The sequence below is a fragment of the Phocoena phocoena genome, chromosome 1 (genome assembly GCF_963924675.1).
Source record: "Phocoena phocoena chromosome 1, mPhoPho1.1, whole genome shotgun sequence".
NCBI classification, from domain to species: Eukaryota; Metazoa; Chordata; class Mammalia; order Artiodactyla; family Phocoenidae; genus Phocoena; species Phocoena phocoena.
In genome coordinates, this window is record NC_089219.1 from 50,472,716 (window position 1) to 50,494,007 (window position 21,292).

The 21,292-nt window shown below is 40.8% G+C and overlaps 1 protein-coding gene across 3 annotated transcripts in view; it reads left to right on the forward strand.

Annotated features, from left to right (window-relative positions):
• The window catches only part of FGGY (FGGY carbohydrate kinase domain containing), a 399,164-nt gene that overhangs the window by 132,675 nt on the left and 245,197 nt on the right, over positions 1–21,292 (forward strand). For all 3 annotated transcript variants that reach the window (XM_065876468.1, XM_065876483.1, XM_065876476.1), the window contains one exon: positions 12,524–12,639. In XM_065876468.1, coding sequence (XP_065732540.1) covers positions 12,524–12,639 — 116 coding nt within the window. The remainder of the gene's footprint in view (positions 1–12,523; positions 12,640–21,292) is intronic.

Genomic DNA, 21,292 nt, shown 5'->3' on the forward strand with positions numbered 1-21,292 from the left:
TTGTCTTGTTCCTATCTTAGAGGAAATGGTTTCAGTTTTTCACCACTGAGAATGATGTTGGCTGTGGGTTTGTCATATGTAGCCTTTATTATGTTGAGATAAGTTCCCTCTGTGCCTACGTTCTGGAGGGTTTTTTATCATAAACGGGTGTTGAATTTTGTTGAAAGCTTTTTCTGCATCTTTTGAGATTATCATATATTTTTTCTCCTTCAATTTGTTAATATGGTTTATCACATTGATTGATTTGCATATATTGAAGAATCTTTGAATTCTTGGGATAAATCTAACTGGATCATGGTGTATGATACTTTTAATATGCTGTTGGATTCTGTTTGCTAGTATTTTCTTGAGGATTTTTGCATCTTTGTTCATCAGTGATACTGCCTGTAGTTTTCTTTCTTTGTGACATTTTTGTCTGGTTTTGGTATCAGGGTGATGGTGGCCTCATAGGATGAGTTTGGGAGTGTTCCTCCCTCTGCTATATTATGGAAGAGTTTGAGAAGGGTAGGTGTTAGCTCTTCTCTAAATGTTTGATAGAGTTCGCCTGTGAAGCCATCTGGTCCTGGGCTTCTGTTTGTTGGAAGATGTTAAATTTCAATTTTATTACTTGTGATTGGTCTGTACATATTTTCTATTTCTTCCTGCTTCAGTCTTGGTAGGTTATACCTTTCTAAGAATTTGTTCATTTCTTCTAGGTTGTCCATTTTATTGGCATAGAGTCTCTTATGGTGCTTTGGATTTCTGCAGTGTCTGTTGTGACTTCTCCTTTTTCCTTTCTATTTTTATGGATTTGATGAGTCTGGCTAATGGTTTATCAATTTTGTTTATCTTCTCAAAGAACCAGCTTTTAGTTTTATTGATCTTTGCTACTGTTTTCTTTGTTTCTATTTCATTTATTTCTGCTCTGATCTTTATGATTTCTTTCCTTGTACTAACTTTGGGTTTTGTTTGTTCTACTTTCTCTAGTTCCTTTAGGTGTAAGGTTAGATTGTTTATTTGAGACTTTTCTTGCTTCTTGAGGTAGGCTTGTATAGCTATAAACTTCCCTCTTAAAACTGCTTTTGCTGCATCCCATAGGTTTTGGATCATCGTGTTTTCATTGTAGCTCGTCTCTAGGTATTTTTTGGTTTCATCTTTGATTTCTTCAGTGATCGCTTGGTTATTTCGTAATGTATTGTTTAGCCTCCATGTGTTTGTGTTTTTTACGTTTTTTTCCCTGTAATTGATTTCTAATCTCATGGCATTGTGGTCGGAAAAGATGCCTGATATGATTTAAATTTTCTTAAATTTACCAATTGTGATTTGCTTGCTTTGTGACCCAAGATGTGATCTATCCTGGAGCATGTTCCATGTGCACTTGAGAAGAAAGTGTAATCTGCTGTTTTTGGATGGAATGTCCTATATATATCAATTAAATCTATCTGGTCTATTGTGTCATTAAAAGCTTGCGTTTCCTTATTAATTTTTTGTCTGGATGATCTGTCCATTGGTGTCAGTGAGGCATTAAAGTCCTCCACTGTTATTGTGTTACTGTCGATTTCCTCTTTTATAGCTGTTAGCATTTGCCTTACGTATTGAGGTGCTCCTGTGTTGGGTGCATATACATTTATAATTGTTATATCTTCTTCTTGGATTGATCCCTTGATAATTATATAGTGTCCTTCTTTGTCTCTTGTAACATTCTTTATTTTAAAGTCTGTTTTATCTGATATGAGTATTGCTACTCCTGCTTTTTTTTTTTTTTTTTTTTTTTTTTTTTTGCGGTATGCGGGCCTCTTGCTGTTGTGGCCTCTCCCGTTGCGGAGCACAGGCTCCGGACGCGCAGGCTCAGCGGCCATGGTTCACGGGCCCAGCCGCTCCGCGGCATGTGGGATCTTCCTGGACCGGGGCACGAACCCACGTCCCCTGCATCGGCAGGCGGACTCTCAACCACTGCGCCACCAGGGAAGCCCACTCCTGCTTTCTTTTGATTTCCATTTGCATGGAATATCTTTTTCCATCCCCTCACTTTCAGTTTGAATGTGTCCCTAGGTCTGAAGTGGGTCTCTTGTAGACAGCATATATAGGGGCCTTGTTTTTTTATCCATTCAGCGAGCCTGTGTCTTTTGGTTTGAGCATTTAATCCATTCACATTTAAGGTAATTATCGATATGTATGTTCCTGTTACCATTTTCTTAATTGTTTTGGGTTTGTTTTTGTATGTCCTTTTCTTGTGTTTCCTGCTTAGAGAAATTCCTTTAGCATTTGTTGTAGAGCTGACTTGGTGGTGCTGACTTGTCTTACCTTATGCTTGTCTGTAAAGCTTTTGATTTCTCTGCCGAATCTGAATGAGATCCTTGCTGGCTAGGGTAATCTTGGTTGTAGGTTCTTCCCTTTCATCACTTTGAATATATCATGCCATTTGCTTCTGGCTTGTAGAGTTTCTGCTGAGAAATCAGCTGTTAACCTTATGGGAGTTCCCTTTTATATTATTTACCGGTTTTCTCTTGTTTCTTTCAGTAATTTTTCTTTGTCTTTCATTTTTCCCAGTTTGGTTACTGTGTGTCTCAGTGTGTTTCTCCTTAGGTTTATCCTGCCTGGGACTCTCTGTTCTTCCTGGACTTGGGTGGCTATTTTCTTTCCCATGTTAGGGAAAGTTTTCAACTTTCCCATGTTAGGGAAATTTTCTGTTTAAATATTTTCTCAGGTCGTTTCTCTCTCTCTTCTCCTTCTGGGACCCCTATAACGTGAATGTTGATGCGTTTAATGTTGTCCCAGAAGTCTCTTAGGCTGTCTTCATTTCTTTTCATTCTTTTTCTTTATTCTGTTCTGCGGCAGTGATTTCCACCGTTCTGTCTTCCAGGTCACTTATCTGTTCTTCTGCCTCAGTTATTCTGCTATTGATTCCTTCTAGTGTATTTTTCATTTCAGTTATTGTATTGTTCATCTCTGTTTGTTTGTTCTTTAATTCTTCTAGGTCTTTGTTAAACATTCCTTGCATCTTCTAGATCTTTGCCTTCATTCTTTTTCTGAGGTTCTGGATCATCTTCACTATTATTATTCTGAATTCGTTTTCTGGAAGGTTGCCTATCTCCACTTCATTTAGTTGTTTTTCTGGGGTTTTTATCTTGTTCTGGGGTTTTTATCTTGTTCTTTCTGGTACAAAGTCCTCTGCCTTTTCATCTTGTCTCTTTCTGTAAATGTGTTTTTTGTTCCACAGGCTGCAGAATTATAGTTCTTCTTGCTTCTGCTGTGTGCCCTGTGGTGGATGAGGCTATCTAAGAGGCTTGTGGAAGCTTACTGATGGGGGCGACTGGTGGTGGGTAGAGTTGGGTGTTGCTCTGGTGGGCAGAGCTCAGTAAAACTCTAATCTGCTTGTCTGATGATGGGTGGGGCTGAGTTCCGTCCCTGTTGGTTGTTTTGGCCTGAGGTGACCCAACACTGGGACGTACCCTGCTCTTTGGTGGGGCTAATGGCAGACTCTGGGAGGGCTCACACCAAGGAATACTTCACAGAACTTCTGCTGCCAGTGTCCTTGTCCCTGCGGTGAGCCACAGCCACCACCGCCCCCCACCTCTGCAGGAGACCCTCCAACATTAGCAGGTAGGTCTGGTTCAGTATCCTATTGGGTCACTGCTCCTTTCCCTGGGTCCTCATGTGGTCACTATTTTGTGTTTACCCTCCAAGAGTGGAGTCTCTGTTTCCCCCAGTCTTGTCAGAGTCCTTCAATCAAATCCTGCTAGCCTTCAAAGTCTGATTCTCTAGGAATTCTTCCTCCCATTGACAGATTCCCAGGTTGGGAAGCCTGACGTGGGGCTCAGAAACTTCTGTCCAGTGGGTAGACTTCTGTGGTATAAGTGTTCTCCAGTTTGTGAGTCACCCACCCAGCGGTTATGGGATTTGATTTTATTGTGATTGCGCCCCTCCTACCATCTCACTGCAGCTTCTCCTTTGTCTTTAGTTGTGGGGTATCTTTTTTGGTGAGTTCCAGTGTCTTCCAGTCGATGAATGTTCATGAGTTAGTTGTGATTCAGGTGCTCTTGCAAGAGGAAGTGAGTGCATGTCCTTCTACTCTGCCATCTTGAACCAGTCCCCCAAATATTTTTTATTAGATACTAACAGGGTCAGTTTTATGTTGTGAGTGTCTTGATTTTATTGGCTTCTTTTAAGGATTGTTGAGCTACTTTGCGTGGGAGGCTATTAATGTACTTTGGGCTTAGTTTTATCCTTTGTAGACTTCTTTTTAAACTTTGTTAGTGCAGGTAGTGTAGTCACACTGCTAAGGCATGTGTCTTTTAGGGTCTCCACTGAATGTCTCAAGTGATCGGTGAGGATGTTCCACTCTTAATTTTAGTAACTCAAGTGACTCCTAGCTCTTCGTGAAGTCAGAACCGTTCCGCTCTTAGATTTCCAGTCATTCCTTCATCAGACCTCACGGAGTGTCAGTGTGCATATCTACATCTCAGTAGTCAGCAAAGAGTTCATGGGACACTTGTGCAAATTTTCAGGGCCCTCTTTCTGCATTGCTACCTCCTCTTAGGAAGTCTGTGCTTCCAGCTACCTTAAATTCCCTGGATTCCGATCTCGGTCCCCTTAGCTTCATGATACTGCTGTGTTTTCCTTGGCATCCCTCTTTCTGCTTTGTGGTCTGGTGTGTGCTCCCAGGCAGAAAGCCAGCACCATCTTAGGGCTAACCGCATTGTTTCCTTCTCTCAGGGATCACAGACCTGTGCTGCCGCTTGTTCAAGGTCTGAATACCATTGCTTCTTATGTTTACTTGGACTTTTCTAGTTATTTAAGGCAGGGGGATAAAATCCAGTCTCTGTTACTCCATCATGTTTAGAAGCAGAAGCTTCTGTTATTGCCACTTTAGTGAGTTTCTGTCTTTTTTTTTTTTTTTTTTTTTGCAGTACGCGGGCCTCTCACTGTTGTGGCCTTTCCCGTAGCGGAGCACAGGTTCCGGACGCGCAGGCTCAGCGGCCATGGCTCACGGGGCCCAGCCACTCTGTGGCATGTGAGATCTTCCCGGACCGGGGCACGAACCCGTGTCCCCTGCATCAGCAGGCGGACTCTCAACCACTGTGCTACCATGGAAGCCTGAGTTTCTGTCTTGATGTGGCATTTAACTTCATCAAATATTTTCTATTCTTCAATATGAGTTGATCATTTTTCTCTCTCTTAATAAAATCCTGTGGTAAAATACATCCATATATCTTCTGTTATTAAAACATTCTTGAATGTTGTTCTTGATGTATTTTTTCCGCATTTTTATATTAAATTTGGTCATGTCTTATTTAGAATTTTTATGTTCTCATTCATAATGTGAGAGCGGCCTCTGATTTTTGTTTCTTATCTCTGCTTGGTTTTTGTAACATAGTTATCCTACCTTTATAATTAACTTGGGGAACATTCCTTTTTTTTCTAGATTCTGAAATATTTTGGAGTACTCTGTTCCTTGAACATTTGTTAGAACTTTCCAGTACAACCATCTGGGCTTGAAGTTTTATTTGAGCAGTGGTTTTTAACTGCTGACTCAATTTCTTTAATGGTAATAAATTTATTAAGGTTTCCTGTGTTTTTGAGTCAGTTGTGATAAGTTCTATTTTTCTTTTAAGCTGTCCATTTCATGTAAATTTTCAAGTTTACTAGCATAATGTTATTCATGTAATTCCTTTTTTTTTCCTGTTAATGTCTGCCTTATCTGTAGTTATAGCCCCCATTTCCATTCATGATATTTGTTATTTTTACCTTCTCTTCTTTTCTCTTCCTCAGTTGTTACCAGAGGCTTTTCTATTTCATTTGTCTTTTCTTAGAACCATGTTTTGGCTCTGTTGATTCCCTGAATTTTATCGTGCTGTTTTATGTCTTTCATCTGTTTTTATCGTTACTACTCCTTTTTGATCTTTCTTTCAGTTTAATCTAGTACTGTTTTTCATAATTTCTTATGTTACCTTCTTAGGTTATTAATTTTCAGACATATTTATTTTCCAGTAAAATATTTTAAACCTCTCAATTTCTTTGTGAAATACCAGTTTACCCATCTGGTCTCTGCTTGTATTGTAAAACATTCTTCCTTTCTCTTCCCCATATGAATATATAGAATTGAGTTTGTTGACTGCATTGGAGTCTTTTAATTCTTCAATAATAGTAGTAGTATTCTTTTGGTTTACCTGTTTCTTCAAATTCTCAAAGAATCATAAAAGCTTTAAATAAATTGTCCCTCTTTTCAAGTGCCTTTTTTTTTTTTTTTTTTTTTTTTTTTTATGCGTTACGCGGGCCTCTCACTGTTGTGGCCTCTCCCGTTGCGGAGGACAGGCTCCGGACGCGCAGGCTCAGCGGCCATGGCTCACGGGCCCAGCCGCTCCGCGGCATGTGGTATCTTCCCAGACCGGGGCACGAACCCGTGTCCCCTGCATCGGCAGGCGGACTCTCAACCACTGCGCCACCAGGGAAGCCCCAAGTGCCTTTTTTTTTTATTTCTAAGAGCTCTTATTTTATGTTTCACATTATGTTGTTCAGTTCATAAAATTAAATGAATGGTAATATTCTTCTTTGAGTGTTTAGTCATTGAAGTCATCCTCTTTGTTTTGCTAATATTTTTGATCTTGTATTCTACTCGGATATTTATGTTGTCATATTTTTAAAAATTTGTATTTGCCATTTCTTTGCTGCCCTTTTTTTTTTAAAATAAAAAAACAAAACCTCTTTATCACATTTTTTAAAACCTGTATTGTAAGCAAGATATCCCTTAATTTTAACCCCAGTGTGATTATTATCTTTTAACCAGTTGTAGAATTCAGCTCATTCACATTTGTTGTAATAACTGTAATAATTGATTTTATTCTTTATATTTTATTTTTGTTTTCTGTTTATATTACCTTACTTGTTCTCTTTTTATTTTAATTGGTTTAGTTTGGTTTCACTGTTAATTCTCTCTTTATTACCTTTTTATTCCTTGTTAATTTGAGCATTCTACTAAGCTTTTTTTTTTTCCATTAGTGATTACCATATCATTTCTTACAACCAACATTAAATTTATGTTCTGCCCACACATACAAAGTCCTTTTCCTGTGTACCCCTTGTCCAATGTCTGACTTTGATGTTTTGCTAACTTAATATTTTCAGTTCCAGGCTATCATTAGATTTTCCTTCTGATATAGCATACCTGTTGTGTTTCAAGAAAGCTTAATATTACAAGTTTCTGTTTACATGATCATCATCTATTTAGATTTAAATATGTATGTACCCATATATACATGTGTATGTATATATATGTATGCAGACACACTATGGAGAGAGAGAGAGAGAATATGAATTAATATCAGGGTTCACCACCCCTGCTTCCTCTAGTCTTTGATTTCCTCTCTGTTGAGATAGCTGCTCAGAAGCAATTTTTTTTGGTTATGTTCTTTTTCAAATATTGTCCTCAGAGAATGTATATGGGAAGTTTCCTTTTGAATCCTTGCACGTTGAAAATCTTTTCCTTTCCCCAACAGCTGAAAAATATTTTTTCTAGATATAGGATTTTTGGATCATTTTTCTTAATGGTTGTACATTTTTCCACCGTCTTCTACATTCCAGAGTTGTAGATGAGAATTCCTTAGCTAGGCTGAATCTCTTGCCTGCCTCTGTAAGTAACTTATTTTTTCTGCCTGGAAGCTTGTATAATTTTCTGTTTATGCTTGAACTTCAAGTATTTCCTGGATTCACTTCCTGGACTTAATGAGACTTTTCACTGCAGACTTAAATCTTGCTTCAGCCAGTTTAAATAAATAAATAAATAAATAAATAAATAAATAAAAAACTAGTACTCTGTTTCTTTAATTAGAACATCTCCTTCATCTTTTCTTTTTTTCCTTTTCCTCTTCTTTAAAAATCCCTTCTGGAATTCCTGTTACTCTCATGTTAGGCTGCCAGATCTGCCCTCCAAGCCTCTTACTTATTCCCTCATTATTCCTTTGTGTCTTTGTTACAGGTAGTAAGATATTTCGTTCACTTGGTCTTCCAGATAATTAATTCACTTTTTGACAGTGCCAGTGTTTTCTTTTGTGTTTTTAATTCTCCTACAGAAATTTTTAATAAAGTTGAAAGTTAGTGGTTTTAATTCAGAGTCTTTCATACTGCCTTCTGATTTCTCATTGCTTTCATTATTGGTGTTCTCTTCCAATTGTTTTCATCATTTCTACCTCACTGAGACCTTCCTCTTAGAGGTGTTCTGTATGATCTTCTCTCTCAGGTAAACTAGTCCCCTAAGTTAGGTATTATTTTTGTTTTGCCTACTCCTTAGTTTATGTTCTTTTGACTCTCATATAGGCTATAGGCTTTTATAGTCTTTTTGACATTAACAAATCTGAAAGCAGTGAAAGTTGCAGCAGTTTCTGCCCTGGTGTTCTTGCTGGCAGGGAACAAATAGTGAGTGACCCTTTTCCCTGGGTGGACTCAGCTCTCCTTTCCTGCTGCCAATCTTTGAAACAATTCACCCTGCTAGGATAACCCCTGTCTTTCTTGGGCTCCTATCTTGAATTCTGATCCTACAAATCACTCCTCCCACCCGTGCTCTCACACAGGAGAATGTAGGTGCACGTGAACACACACACGCACAGGCTGATAGGTCAGCTCGCCTGAGGGTGAATAGCTATCCTGAGAGTGCAGGTTGTTCACTAACACACCTGAGGGAATGACAACAGTGGTCCTAATAGAAGCCTCAGAGGGAGGCAAACCTTTTGTTCTGCTGCTGCTAGCTTGCCTTTACTTACTAACAAGACAAAGTCCTGTACTTGCTCTCTCTCTGCTGAGGGCTTCTGGAGAACCTGTGGCCTCAGATGTACTCTCTAAGTATTGCCAGTTGTGCTGCGCTCGTATATCCATATTACCCAAGAGTTGATTTAAAGAGACCCAAATGGAAGGGACACACATAGTATCTGAATAACCCTACTGCAGGAGGGACTTACCAGAGGCATCTGCAGCTGTAAAACTTCCTGCCTCCTGGGTTCGGTCACCTTCACTCCAAGCATACTCTCTGGCCACTTATTCTAACTTGCTGCAAGAACTGGACATCCCTCTCCTTGCCCTTATTGGGGGTGGGGAGGGAGAGTCTACCTGGATTGCTTAGTTATGCTGTAAAGTGTTGAGCTGTTTAACTATTGCTCTGTTATAAACCACAACAAATGCTCTGTAGTTCAACACAGTAATCATTTATTTGACTCACAGGTAGCTCATTTAGGCTGTTCTCTGCGGGGTGGTTCTTCTGTTCTCAGCTGGACTCACTCCCTCCAGTCTTGGCTCCCTGGAGATGTCTGATCCAGGGATCCTGGGCTTGGTGGTCATTGCTCTGCCCCACATACCTCTTATCCTCCTCCTGGCACCAGTGGGCTAACCCTGAGTGATCTTCTCAGAAGTTCAAGAGAGCAAGCAGAAACACATAATGTATCTTGAAGCTTAGACTTGAAACTGGAATGCAGTCACTTCTGCCTCATTATTTTGGCCAAATCCAGTCACATGACCGAATCCAAAGTCTAGAGGTAGGAAAGGCGGCCCTGCCCACAGTGTGAGGTTGGGAGGAGGAGGGTGTAGCACTACAAATTAAGTGGCAAAGTATGTGGATACCTAGAGAGTGGAAGACTTGGGACCATGAACTCAACCTGCCTCAGCATTTAAGAATTGCAATGAAACAATTCCAAGTTATAATGCTACTTCAAAGGAGACAGCCATGAGGTTAGCTTGGAGGTAGTGAGGAAACTTGTGCAGAGGACACATTGGAACTGGACCATAAGAACAACATAGAGTTTTCCAAGTAGACAACGTTGAGTGAAAGGAGCAAAAGTCAGTCAAGATGGAAGGGACAGAATAGAGGCACAGAAGTCTGCAAATGAATGGGGCATTTGGTGAGTGAAGAGTTGTCCTATGTGGATCGATCCGTAGAAGTAATCCTTCCACACAGTCTTTTGTTTCATTTCATTGTTCTTTCCAGTGAGCTATCATAGCTTCTAAAAAGTTGGAATTTCAGGCATTGTGCCAGGAAGAGTTATCTATTGTATATTCTTCAGAACATGCTGCATAGATGGCTGCTTTCTTTATACCTCAAAAAATTATTTTGCTTAAATAAGGTGAAGGGTTTAGCACATATGTATTAAGTTTCTACTGGGACTAGTGTTCCTTCAATATATTGGTGCCACTTAACTTAGCTCAATGTGTTCTGCCATATATGCCACATGTGAAAAAAATACTGAGAAATAACATTTGTTTGCTTTCAAAAGACATTTAGGTTTCACAAAATGTGAGCTCTTCTGTGGAGCCCTCCCTGACACTTTCTCCCCCTTTCTCCCACCAGCTTCTCCTGCCAAAAGTTCTCATTTCTCCCTCTACTTTCTACAGAACGTTTTTGTTAGGATGTGATTTTAGTGTGATTGTTTGATCACTGTCTCCTCAATTAAATTGTCAGCTTCTAGGAGAGCAGTAGACCAGGTCTTTTGCATATAACTGGTTCCCCAGAGCCTAGCATAGTGCCAGGGTCATAGTGACTGAATACTAAATATTTGTTAAGTGAGTGAGTGAATGAGTGAATCACTGTGAATGACTGAATGAGATAGGCCTAGACTATTGGCTCAATGAGATAGGTAGGTTTTGGTTTATCTGTAAAACTGCAAGCGTTCCCCAGGTTTATCACTTACCTGTGGTGAGGCAGACAGACCATATTCATTCTCTAGAGCTTCCATTCAATCAGTATTCATCATGGCTTGACATATGGCGGAATGTGGACTAGGTACTGGTGATGTGGAGATAACTAGGGCTGGTTTTGCTCTGAAGGAGTTGCTGGTTTAGTGGCAGAGATAGAGAAGGAAAGGGGCAAAGGCAATCATTGTGTTAAGTGTTAAGATACAGGTATGTCCACACTGAACTTGGAGAAGAGGCTCTGGACTCAGCTGGCCCTCCACTGGGGCTTTTTGTAAAGGCGCAAAGTCTGAACTGAGTCACGAAGGCTAATCAGCAGTTAGACACGTAACAAGGAAGAACATCCTGGGCAGAGTGGAGTAAAGGTTTCAAGGTACAGGGAAGTGGGCAATCACGGCCACTATAGGATACTTCAAGTAGTTCAGTGTTGCAGAATGGAGAAAGCAAGGGTGGGGATGGCAAGCAAAGAAGGTGGAGGTCAGCATGGTCATGTCACAGAGGGTCGCTCAAGCCCAGCTAAGGACGGGACTTTTTCCTGAAGGGAATGAGGATCAATTGAAGGGTTTGAATCAAGGGTTGGTGTCATCGGGTTTTACCTTATGAAGTTTGCTCTGGACACAAGGGAGAACAGATTGGAAGGCATGGGACTCTTGGGAAGAAGATATATAAAGAAGCAGTTAATTATACAGTGTGATAAGGTCTGTGTGAGATTTGATTCCTGCGCTGTAATCTCAGAGGAGGAGCATCTAAGCTAGAACTGGGGTCTCAGTCTAGTCTAAAGGAAGTGTTTCAAGTTATCAGGGTTAAGAAGCTGGGAAGAATTTTCCAGGCACCTAGAAGTAGGGTAGAGGCACAGAAGTGTTCGAGAATGTGACCTTTTCAGAGTGCTGCAAAGGATTCTTTATTGCTGGAGTGTAGAATACTAAGAGGGAATAGATGAGAAATGAAGCTGGAGAGTAAAACGCCATCCAGAAGCAAGTCTTCCTTCTGTTAAATATTGCTTTAGGCTGCAGTTATCACATCTATACCAATAACTTTTTTTTTTACTTTTTTATCGTAGAGAATTTTGAACCTGTACAAAATAGAGAAGTATAGCGAACACCCATTTAGCCACCCTCAGCCCTACAGCCGTCAACCCGTGGCCGGTTCTGTTCCATCTGCAACACCATTCACTTCCCCTTCACTTGCTCTTTTAAAGCAGATCCCAGATAATATATCTTTTTTTTTTTTTTTTTTTTTTTGCGGTACACGGGCCTCTCACTGCTGTGGCCTCTCCCATTGTGGAGCACAGGCTCCAGATGCGCAGGCTCAGCGGCCATGGCTTACGGGCCCAGCCGCTCCGCGGCATGTGGGATCTTCCCGGATTGGGGCACGAACCTGTGTCCCCTGCATTGACACGTGGACTCTCAACCACTGCGCCACCAGGGAAGCCCAATATATCATTTTATACATCAGTGTTTCAGTATGTATCATTTAGCTAAGAAGCCTTTTTCAAAACATAACCACAATTATCAGTTTCACACCTAACACTTAATAATAATGCTCCGTATCATCAAGTAGCTAGTCATTGTTGTAATTTCTGTTTATCCCACAAATGTCATGTAAATATGAATATAGATATAAATACAAATATTTATATACATTGTTTGATCCAGACCTAAATAAAGGGCTGGGAGCCTTTTGAAAGAGAAAGATGCTCTCGGTCATTAACAGGTGTCAGTGGGGACTTTTGATTTAAACAGGGATGAGTAATTACCTACTTCAATTTATTCTACTTTTTCAGTACTATTGCAGATATCTGGACGAGTATTAGGCAAAATATAAAGGAAACCAGGCTCATATTATTGGTTCTACCTCTCTCCCATTTTCTTAGGTCTCTCTGCTCCCTGGTGTGCAAATGGACATACTCTGCAGAGAAAGGCTGGGATGACAGTTTCTGGAAGATGGTTGGTTTGGAAGACTTGGTTGCAGATAATTACAGCAAAATAGGTAAAAAAATAATTTTTTCTGATTATGTGTATGTACACTTGAATATATTGGTGTTTATTTTTTGTTTGTCTTTGTCTGAATTAAAATATAGGAACACAGCCCTGTTTTTCCAAGAGAAGCGAGTAAGTTATGATGGGTAGGCCATGACTAGTAGGCCCTTGTATTGGGGCTTATAGGAACTGAGTTATGAAAAGCTGCCTTGAAATGTAGACTGTTAGACGTGGGGCTAGACTGAGGAAGATACTTGCATGGAGCAACTGGGAATAGCATAATCAAAGGGATGTGTATGGATTGTCTCCAGTCAGACCTAGGAAAATGTCTGTGATTTAGGTTCAAGGAACCAGGCAAGGCCATACAGAAAAAAATAATTGAAGAGGTCAAAATTGGGAGGATCAGGAGCAAGACATAAACTGGAACGTGAGCCAGTGGTTCCTGACTAAAGCCGTAGGGTTCCTGACTTCCAGTTTTATGCGACACTAACTGGGTAGTAAAGGTGTGGATGATTGGTAGGAATTTACCTGGTAAAAGAATTCAGATACTAGGTACATATAATGGTAGCTGATATGTTAAAGTTTCAGGTTTACATGTTCATGTCACAGAAAGATGTTTTTTTCTTATAGTTACTACCTACAATTCTAGTAAGCTGTCATCAGGTAGGCAATTATACCTGATTAAAGAGAAGTACTTCTGTATTGTTTAGTGTACAGGCTAGGAGGTTGTAACGAGACAATTTAAAAGTACTGCAGATTAAACAGGATGGCAGAGTATTTCCCTTTTATGTAGTAGAATAGAGGTAAGTGATTATAAGGCAGCTCTGCCATTCTCATAACATGTCCTCCAACTTTGGGTCCAGATTAGCCACTTCATTTCTCATCAGTTCTCAGCCAGTTAGTGGGAAGAATATAAAGGACCAGAAGAATCCATCCACATTCCTTTGGAGGAAGCATAACATGGAAATTGGCCACATCATTTCTGATCACATCCTATTGACTGGCACTTGTTTTTGTTTTTTCTTAACATCTTCACTGGAGTATAATTGCTTTACAATGGTGTGTTAGTTTCTGCTGTATAACGAAGTGAATCAGATATACATACATCCCCATATCTCCTCCCTCTTGCGTCTCCCTCCCACCTTCCCTGTCCCACCCCTCTAGGTGGGCACAAAGCACTGAGCTGATCTCCCTGTGCTATGCGGCTGCTTCCCACTAGCTATCTATTTTACATTTGGTAGTGTATATATTTGATTGGCACTTGTTAACGAGGCCTCATGAGGCTGCAGGGGTGGCTGGGAAATGTGGTAATTGGCCAGGCAGTCAGGTGACCATTCGTGTGACTGGCCAGAAGTTGTGAGCTGTGCTATAAAATATGAGTGAACAACTAGTAGTGTCTGCCATAGTTTCAACCCCCCTTGATAACCGAGTCACTTAGTAGGTCGTTTCAGTCCAGCCTTTCTCTGGTGGAGTCCTCATGACTACTCTCTTAGATTGCAAGAATATAAGAATAAAAATATGAAAGATCCACGTAGCATCTATGCTGCTATGCTGTGGACAACATAGCTCAGTTGTCCATGGTCTGTTCAACTACTAATAGCTAAATCTGGGGTAAAGAACAGAGCCAGGGTAGTATGCAGAAAGAACCCTTCTGGACTTCCTGTGGCTCGACTGAAACCGTCATAGCATCTGAGCTGGTAGAGAAGGGGAGGAGCTTGGGACCAGGGGAAGGGAGGAAGAGAGCAAAGCAGCAGTCATTAGTCATCAGCTGCATTCTAAGTCCTTTGGTCGGTGATTTGGTAGGTGATTCATTTATCTCATTAGGCCCTCACAAACCTATTTGTCTAGCTATTTCCATTTGACAGATGGGAAAACTGAGATTCAGTTCTTTTGTCTGCTGTTTAGTTGTAGGGTCAATAGTAGGACTAGGGTCTCTGACTCTATACTTTTCTACCAAAGCAGACTTCCTCCTTGGGATATCTGGGACCTGAGGGAACTGATGTGGCTGTATGGCTGGCCTCCAGCAGGATTAAGCAGAAGTCCGATATTTAGCACCCAAAGCCAGTTTGAGCTTGACTGGAACAAACATCCGTAGTCCACACCTAGACAGGAGTCAGAGTGTGATGGGCTCTCAGCTGATGAGTGGATATAAGTTCACAGGGTATAAAAAGTATTAAAACTTTAAGTCATATGATGGTTGGTTAGTTTTAAAATTCTGGGTATTCAGACCATCTGGAGCCAGCAACGGAGATAGCAACTGGAGAATAGAGTCAGTCTTTTATTCTGGGGGCTGAGGGAGCCAACCAGAGGATGACGGGTCAGGACTCCAGCCAGCCAGACTGGGGTTTTGGACAGTGCCTTAGGTCCAGCAGGGGAAATGGGCAGCCAGACAGCAAAGTGATACTCAACCAAAAGCTTCTGGAGGGCAGGGACTGTATCTGCCGTACCTTTGAGTATCTTGGCATAGAAGATGTTGGTAAATATCTACTGACAGAATGTGTTTGACTTGAGCACAATTGTTTGAATTGAGATGGATTGGAAAGAGTTAAGGGAAAACGGTGGCAAAGAGATATCTCAGGTGTCTTTGTTTGCTCTGGCTGCCATAACAGCATACTATAGACTGAGAGACTTAAACAACAGAAATTTATTTCTCATGGTTCTGGAGGCTGGGAAGTCCAAGGTCAAGGTGCCAACAAGGTAGTTTAATTCTGAGGGCTCCTCTTGGCTTGTTGGCAGCTGCGTCTTGCTGTGTGTTCATGTGATCTCTTCTTTGTGTGTGTGCAGAAAGAGAGCTCTCTGGTGTCTCTTCTTATAAAGACACTAAACCTATCAGATCAGGGCCCCACCCTTTTGGCCTCATTTAACCTTAATTACTTCCTTGTTGACTCTTATCTCCAAATACAGTCACATTGGGGGTTAGAGCTTCAACATAGGAATCTTGGGGACAAAATTTAGCCCACAACCCCAAGGTACTAGTGCACTGGTCATTAGAGCTAAAGCAGGGCCACTAAGTCCTGAGTCCCCAGTCTGGTGTTCTGGAGGCTCCCCATGAGCTCCCTGCCTTGAAGAAGAAGCATCAGGACTGAGTACTAGCGGAGGGGACTCTTGTCCTGTAATTGAGGGGTTCAGGCAAGTTGGGTCTAAAACACTGAACTGGGAGCAAGGGTAGTTTTAGTTTTAGCACTGATGGTATGAACTTAGACAAGTCTCATAATGCTGTATATCTTTATAGTCTTGCCTATGAAAGATATAGTTAATGGTAGAATGAAAACTAATAGTTTACTGTTTCTGAGACGTGATACTATTGCATTACAACCAGTATCCTTTTAAATTTTCAAAACAGTGTAACAGAGTTATTTTTATTTATCCTGTTCTACAGCTGAAGAAACCAAGGTTCAGAAAGGGGAAGGGTGTCTAACCTATGGTTGCACAGTTTGCAAATGGTAGAAGCAGAATTCAGACCTATGTTTGGAGGATTCCAAATCCTGCTCTAATCATTTTGCTGTATTGACTTCCAAATAATGTTTATTGTGTGTGTATAGTAGGCAACAAATAAATGCTAATCCTCCTTCCCCTTCTATATTTCAAGCACATTTCTGTGTGCTTTCACATACCTTGTTGCATGTAATTCTTAAAACCAGTGACAAAAGTACTGTTACCTTGTTTACAGATGAGAATCAGAGATATAAGTAACTTTCTGTAACCACATGCAGAACCAATAAATGATGTCAGGATTGAAACCCTCCCTGTGGGAGGCCCTAGAAGGAGCTAATATTTTACTGGAACACAAATTTCAACTTCAATTGCTTCATTGTTTAAGTGATTTTTAAAATTTATATGTCCACCCTTTCCCTCAAATTTAGTTGTTTGTTCCTGAGTATTCCCGTGGTGTGTTGAATGCAGGTTTATTATAGTACACATTGATTACCTGTTTACATGTCTTGATTCTACTGTAGACTATGAGCTCCTTGACCCATGGATTTTCACTTATTTACATTTGTATTCTGGCCCCAGCACAAGACATGGCACATTTTAGCAGCTAAATTACTCTTTGATTAATAAGTGGGTAAATGAATGACTGGGGTGGCTGGTACTGGGATGTCCACACTTTTTGCTTTTAAAAGCTCTAGTGATGTTTACTGATTTTAGCAGTTATCTTAGGTGACTTGGGTTCAAGTTCAACTCTGATTTTCTGATTATTTTCATCTTTTTGTGCTCCCCTCCCTTCCAACACAAGACCCATGTTTAATTAGTATATTAGCTCTGCTAATAGAGCAATACCTACAGGAAATATTCATTACAAGTCCATAATGCTAATCTAGCAGAAAATTTCCAGAATAATTTTATTAGATTTTGCCTGTTAATGGATTTTTAATGGATGTCCTAAGGAGCCATATCATTAACGAGAATATTACCATACATGAATTAAAACGTACCCAGTCATCAAAATTAATTGTATGATGTTTCCTTTGATTTTCATTTCTGGTGACTTGAACTTGTAGTTTCAGTCTGAACCAGAAGTGGAGGATGTTAAAGAGGACATGCACTCTCAGTTGGGACTTTCAGAAACTCCTCTGGAAGCTACCTCCAGGCAGTCGTAGCAATTCTTGGAACTATGAGAAATGAATCTCGGAAGCCTCCCTATGAAGTGTTAAACATTTCCAGTGGACTCATTACCCATCAAATGTGGACACTACAGTGCAAAACCTTTTAACAGATTTGAACAGCACATCATGGATTTGAGCATTAATATAATTACCATAATTCGCTCCATGTGGAGCTTTTAGCCAAGTCTTAACCAGCCTTCCTGGGCTCATGCAGTAAATAAATGCTTTCCCTGAAAACTGAACACCTCAGCAACTGATAGTCTTATGGAGGGACATTTTTGAAATAAATTATTTATGAAGTGTAAGTTAAGGATCAAATGCAATATTTATATGGTGCATTTCAAGGACAGGGGAAGAAATTTACAATGTTTTAAGTAACTACTTGCAAGTTTCCAAAGATAAAATGTTACTACCTAATGCCTTCCTTAAGGAGGTATTTGGATGGTTTGGTTTGGGAACGTTATACAAAGTAAAAGAAAAAAATAGTTTTGTGAATCAAAAGACTATAGTAGACATTTTTTTAAACATCTTTATTGGAGTATAATTGCTTTACAGTGGTATGTTAGTTTCTGCTTTATAACACAGTGAATCAGTTATACATATACATATGTTCCCATATCTCCTCCCTCTTGTGTCTCCCTCCCACCCTCCCTATCCCACCCCTCTAGGTGGTCACAAAGCACCGAGCTGATCTCCCTGTGCTATGAGGCTTCTTCCCACTAGCTATCTATTTTACCTTTGGTAGTGTATATATGTCCATGCCACTCTCTCGCTTCGTCTCAGCTTACCCTTGATATTTCTTGACAATTAAAACTATACTAGTTGATTTCATGTTCAGAATTGATGGAGAAAACCCAAACCAGTATTTTGTAGGGAATTATATACCCATAGTCCAATTAAATGATCTGTGTCAATAGATTTTGACCTTCAGTTCTCTGTGGATCATTCCCTGGTTACCCATCTAATCCTAAACATGTATCAAAAGCAAACAAGAAGGAAGAGATCAGCAGGGAGGAAGGACCCTTAGGAAGAGAAGCAACATCCCACCTGTTCTAATTGATTATCCAGGCTCTCTTTCAGCAGGTTCCATTGCTTTTTCACTTCCTGGGGAAAGTGCTTCATTGTATTATTGGGGCAGGCCACTTTATGCGTGTGTACAGCATAGATGAATTATAGAGTGACTATCTGCGTTACAGAAAGAGCCTTGTTACATAAAAAGGTACAGTGTGTTAGCTTATAGATCATTCGTTTTATGGGGTCAGGGAAGCCAGGCAATGCAGGAACTAACTGTTAAATGAGAGGCAGAAATGATGATGAAGCCAATGTAAACGGGACCATTCCTTAAGGGGAGGGAGACTGCATTTTTTCACTGGGTCTCTCTCCCTTTATGAGACCACGTTTTAGACGTCGGACACTGTGGGCCCTTCACCTGGCACATGGTACATACTGATGAAGTATTTGTTGAACATATGTTTGAATGAAGGATTTGATTAAATAAGCCCCCCTTTGGCTTTGATTATTCCTAATAGTTAATGGACCCTATAACTTCTTTTGAATTAAATGATACTACAAGTTGATAGACAATGCTTTTGTTTCATAAATTCAGTGTTCACAGTCCTTTTTCACTAACCTGTTTACCACTTAAGAAGGGCTCCTGTGGAAGACACCGCCCCCCGTCTCCCCCGAATGAGAGCTCATTTCTACAACAAGTCTCTCAGAGATTTTCCAGACAGGAAATATTACAGACTCCTTCACAAAAAAAACCCAAATAACTGAAACAACTTATTTGAGGAAGATTGGGAATATCGCTTTTCCATAGAGTAAAATAGACCCTGCAGTTAACTGAAGCTGAATTTTAGATATTTTTGTCCTGTAGGCTTAAAATTATAGCTAAAGAATCTTGACTAATGACATGTATGTGTTTGGGACATAGATATGTCAGAACTCACCACTGTCCCTCTCCAGAGTCCAACCAGTTGAGAAAATTTCACAGAGACACCTGAAGCAAAGCGTGATATTGACTTCGGTTAGACTGAATTAAAGAGCAGTGGGGGGAATCCTACCCTCTTTTCTGGACCTTGGGACCTGCATGGCACTGACTTGATCCATTCATTGACAGGCCAAGGAGCTGAGACAAAGAGACAAGACATCTGGCTGGGCTTGCTTCGGCACTTGATCTGCTGAATTTAAACTCAAACTCCAAGAGCTCACTGGCCCTCAGGTGGTTTAAATCCAAAGAGCCCACAGGTTGTTCAAGTAGACACATGCCAAGCCTTTACTGACCCCATTTCAAGGCTGTTGCTCCACTTCCACATGGCCCCGTAGGTGTTGGGTTTTTCCAGAGTCTCATGGATCAGCTAAACGATTCCTACTTCCCAGGCTGGAAAAAGTAAAGAGTATAGAAGCAGGAGATGAGAGTGTGTATACTAGGGCTGCTCCATCCTCGGGGAAAGAAGAGGAAATGCCCTTGTGGAAACATGCCCAAGGGGTTTTCACCAGCAGTATTTATTAGGACCAGTGTTGGGAGCCTGAGTCCAATAGTGTCATCCATAGTTGTGGAGATTATAAAATCCTTTTAAGCTATGAATACTCAGTGTTCTGAATTTGCCCAATAGAACTGGACATGTTTACAAGGATTTATCCATTCATTCCTTAGAATGTGAAACTTGTTTTTCATTTAGAGTTTTGCTGGACTGCTGCACCCTCTTGGTGTCACAAGATGCCAGTGCTGTTTTTAGTAATTTACATTGGGAGGTCTGGAGAAACCTTTGGCCACAGGTAATCGCAGCATTTTCCAGTCTCTGTTGGGGCCAGTTGTACGACCTCTTCCTTGTCCTGAAGGAGACCATCCCGTGGGTGCTCTGGACTGGGCTTTGCCCTTGACCCTGGGCCTTTGATCTTACCCTGTCTACTCTTAACATCCTTCTCATTCCTGCCCAAGTGGCAGAACATGGTCTTTCCAGGACTTGAGGCAAGAATATATCCTCTGTGTATCATACTGTCTTACTTTACCCTTTAAAATTAAACTTCTGCCTGATGGAGAATGACCTAGAGTTCTTCCTGTCAGTTAGTGACCTATCCAATCATGCATCCATCCCTCCAGCCATACTACTGAGTGCCTCCTATGTGCTAGGTGCTGGTCTCAGTTCCAGAGAAACAAAAATGAATTCATCATGGTCCATCCTCTTGAGGATCTCATGTCTTTGGGGGTGAAGGGTGGAGATAATTGAATTAATAATCTCAGTGTTTTTTGTGTTTTTCAATAATCTAGAGATGTCCAAATTACTTGGGTAAGCAGAGCATGAAGTCACTAACAACTAGAGGCTGTATCAAAGAAGTCTTTGCATGAGCTAGCATTTGAGATGTGTCTGAAAAAATATGAGTAGTAGTTTACCAAGCAAAGAGGGGAAATGATTTGTGAGGCAGAAGAAACAACATAGGCAGAGGCATGGAGGCATGGAAGAGTGTGAGTGTCTGTGAATGGTTGAGTGTGGCTAGAGCAGTGGACCTGGGATGGGGTGGTGATGAGTGGCGGAGGATGGGATAGGAGAGGGGCCTGGGTTTAATTTCCAGTGGGACTTTTATCCTTCCTTGAAGCTGGGGCCGCTGGTAAGAGACTCAGCGTCACAAGATTGGCTTCATTGCTCTCAAGAGATGGTGCCGTTACTATCCTGCCAATGCTGTAAATAAAAGTGAAGGCAGTTTTAGGAGTTTTGTAGCTCCTATGAAGACGAGAAAGAGTGTGTGTGTGTGTTTCCCAAGCCCATTTCTTTCCTTTAATTACATATGGTACCCATTATGTACCTTCCTTTCCATCAAGATTTGTTGGGAAGCTGAAATGACATATCAGATCAGAGGACAATGTCTACAAAGCCTGTAGACATGTTAGCTGTTATCATTTTTGAGTGTACCTTGGCACTGGAGGACAAGTCTTCACTCCCTGGATACTCTATGTTTCCTACCAGTGGGCCTCAAAGAAGTACCTGTGCTCCCCACTCTTCACCACCCTTAGATTCCCAGAAGTACTATTTCAGCTGCTGGCCCTTCCAGGAATAG